The 2,022-nt window shown below is 51.6% G+C and overlaps 1 protein-coding gene across 1 annotated transcript in view; it reads left to right on the top strand.

Moving 5' to 3' along the window:
- The window catches only part of LOC107111375 (anthrax toxin receptor 1-like), a gene marked incomplete at its 5' end in the record, with an annotated part of 46,523 nt that extends 45,695 nt beyond the window's left edge, over window positions 1-828 (top strand). The window contains one exon of the mRNA XM_015412343.1: window positions 452-828. Coding sequence (XP_015267829.1) covers window positions 452-685 — 234 coding nt within the window. The remainder of the gene's footprint in view (window positions 1-451) is intronic.
- Window positions 829-2,022: the final 1,194 nt, after the last annotated feature.

Below are 2,022 nucleotides of genomic sequence, written 5' to 3'. Positions count from 1 at the left end.
GTCCTGTAGTTGGCTCGGATTGCTGTGTATCCTCCTCAGTACTTACAGTAGGTGCAGATCCTGATGCTTCTTCAGCTCTTAAAGGCACTGAATCCCCCCCTCTTAGGCTGTCAGGAGCTGGATCTGGGGCTGAGTCAAGGGCAGCCATGACAACAGGGCACCTGGGCAAGCCAAGGGAAGGCATGGGGTGTGGCCTAATATGCTAACGAGTTGCCCTGTCAGGGGTGTGGCCTAATATGCTAATGAGTTTCTACTGTTGGGTATGGCCTATTATGCTAATTATTTCCTACTGGCCTTTTACTAACATTGTCCTCCCTTATTTCAGAGAGGCTGGTAGCTTACCTGGATACATATAGCGCTGTATAAATAAAAATAACAATGGCAACAGCCAAAGACGAGCATCGGAGAGAACTGGACCCCTAACATCTTTTGTCTCTGTTTGCCTACCCAGGGCCGCTGCATGAATTTCACTCGGGTGAAATCAGACGGGACCGCTGTTTCATACCGTCCTCCCCAGAAGCCGCCAGAGCCCCGCCCCATCTACAGAGCAGCCCCAAACTGCTCTCCAGGACCAGTGCAGCCTCCTCCCTGCAGGGAGCTCCCCCCAGGGCCTCCCCCTTCAAGACAGCCCCCTGGGCCTCCTCCATCCCGCCCTCCGCCCCAGCTTCAGGCCCCGAGCATGTGAAGCCCAGGGCTTTGCAGATGGGAGCCTATTTATTTCCGCCTTGATGTACCGTCAGGATTTGTTGCTGGTCAGCAAAACGAAAACACACAACGGATTGCTGGGTGTCAATTTGTACGACTATATATATTTATGCGGCTGAAAAACTGCCCGGATGATTTTGGAACCGCTGGCTCCAACCGAAGAAGAGGGATGCGTGGACAGTAGCGACAGTCTTCACAGTTGCAATGTGCACGATGTGACTCGCGCACGTGACCTGGCAGCGTTTTGCCTGTCAACTGGAAACAGTTCTCTGCAAATGAGCTGAGGGGTTGGGGGCAGGGATTTCCTGAAGCATCCCTAATAGCAATGTTGGCTTTGGCTCATCCGAAGAGGAGGCCGCACTGGGTGGGTTCTCTGCCTCAGGAGGTCAGGAGATGGAAGCGACGAAGGCGGGTGGAGACGCTGGGCGGCCACAGGATTCAAAAAACAAGAAGAAACCCAATTTTGCGCCAACTGTGACCTTAAAAACCCCGGGAGATCCGTGGCCCATTGAAGAGGAAGGCTGAGAAATCAGATGCCGTCCTTAATTTGGAGGAATGACACGCTTCAGCCCCTGCATCTTTGCACAAGGAACTGGCTCATGGCACATGCACCCAACCAATGGCTCCCTTTCCTCAGGGGACTTTTGTTCTCATCCTCTCTCTTTTTCCTTTCTGCCATCAGGTTGCAGCTGACGTACGGCTATCCCACAGGGTTTTCAAAGCAAGGGATGCTCAGAGGCGGTTTGCCACTGCGTACTTCTGCATAGCAACCCTGGTCTGGCCCGTAGCCAGGATTTTGTGGCTTGTGGAGCAAATTATTTCCTGGTGGGGCTGATGTTCTCAGTGCAGAAAGAAAAGCCGTTTAGCCAATAGACAGCTGTTACCCGGATAGATCTCTAAATTGCAAGCTGTCAACTACTTTAGGTGACAGTTCTCAGCTGCTGCAAGTTAATCACTTCTGCCAGCCTAAGCAGCAATTCTGATAACAAGCCAGCAGGTGGCGATGATGACTTCTGTAGTTGAGAAAGCGAACACTTAGGCAGAAAAGCTCTCTTAAAGGAGACCAGTTTCTTGAGACAGAGTTAGAAGGGATCCTAGAGGTCACCTACTCCAACCCCCTTGCTCAAGTGCGGGAATTAGTCAACGACAGCACCCCACTCTGCTTAAAGGAGCACACGCCTTTAAAAATGTTTTAAAATGATTGAAAAAAGCATTTACAGGAGAAATCCTTGAGATGTGTGCCTTTAAGAAAGGGGGCGGGCCCCCCAAAGCCCAACCTGACCGTGGACTTCCTTGGTGGTCTCCCATCCAAATACT

Source organism: Gekko japonicus, unplaced genomic scaffold (genome assembly GCF_001447785.1).
Source record: "Gekko japonicus isolate JY-2015 unplaced genomic scaffold, Gekko_japonicus_V1.1 scaffold3859, whole genome shotgun sequence".
In the NCBI taxonomy this organism is placed as follows: domain Eukaryota; kingdom Metazoa; phylum Chordata; class Lepidosauria; order Squamata; family Gekkonidae; genus Gekko; species Gekko japonicus.
The sequence above is the reverse complement of the archived record's forward strand: the minus strand, read 5'-3'. Positions and strand labels throughout refer to the sequence as shown.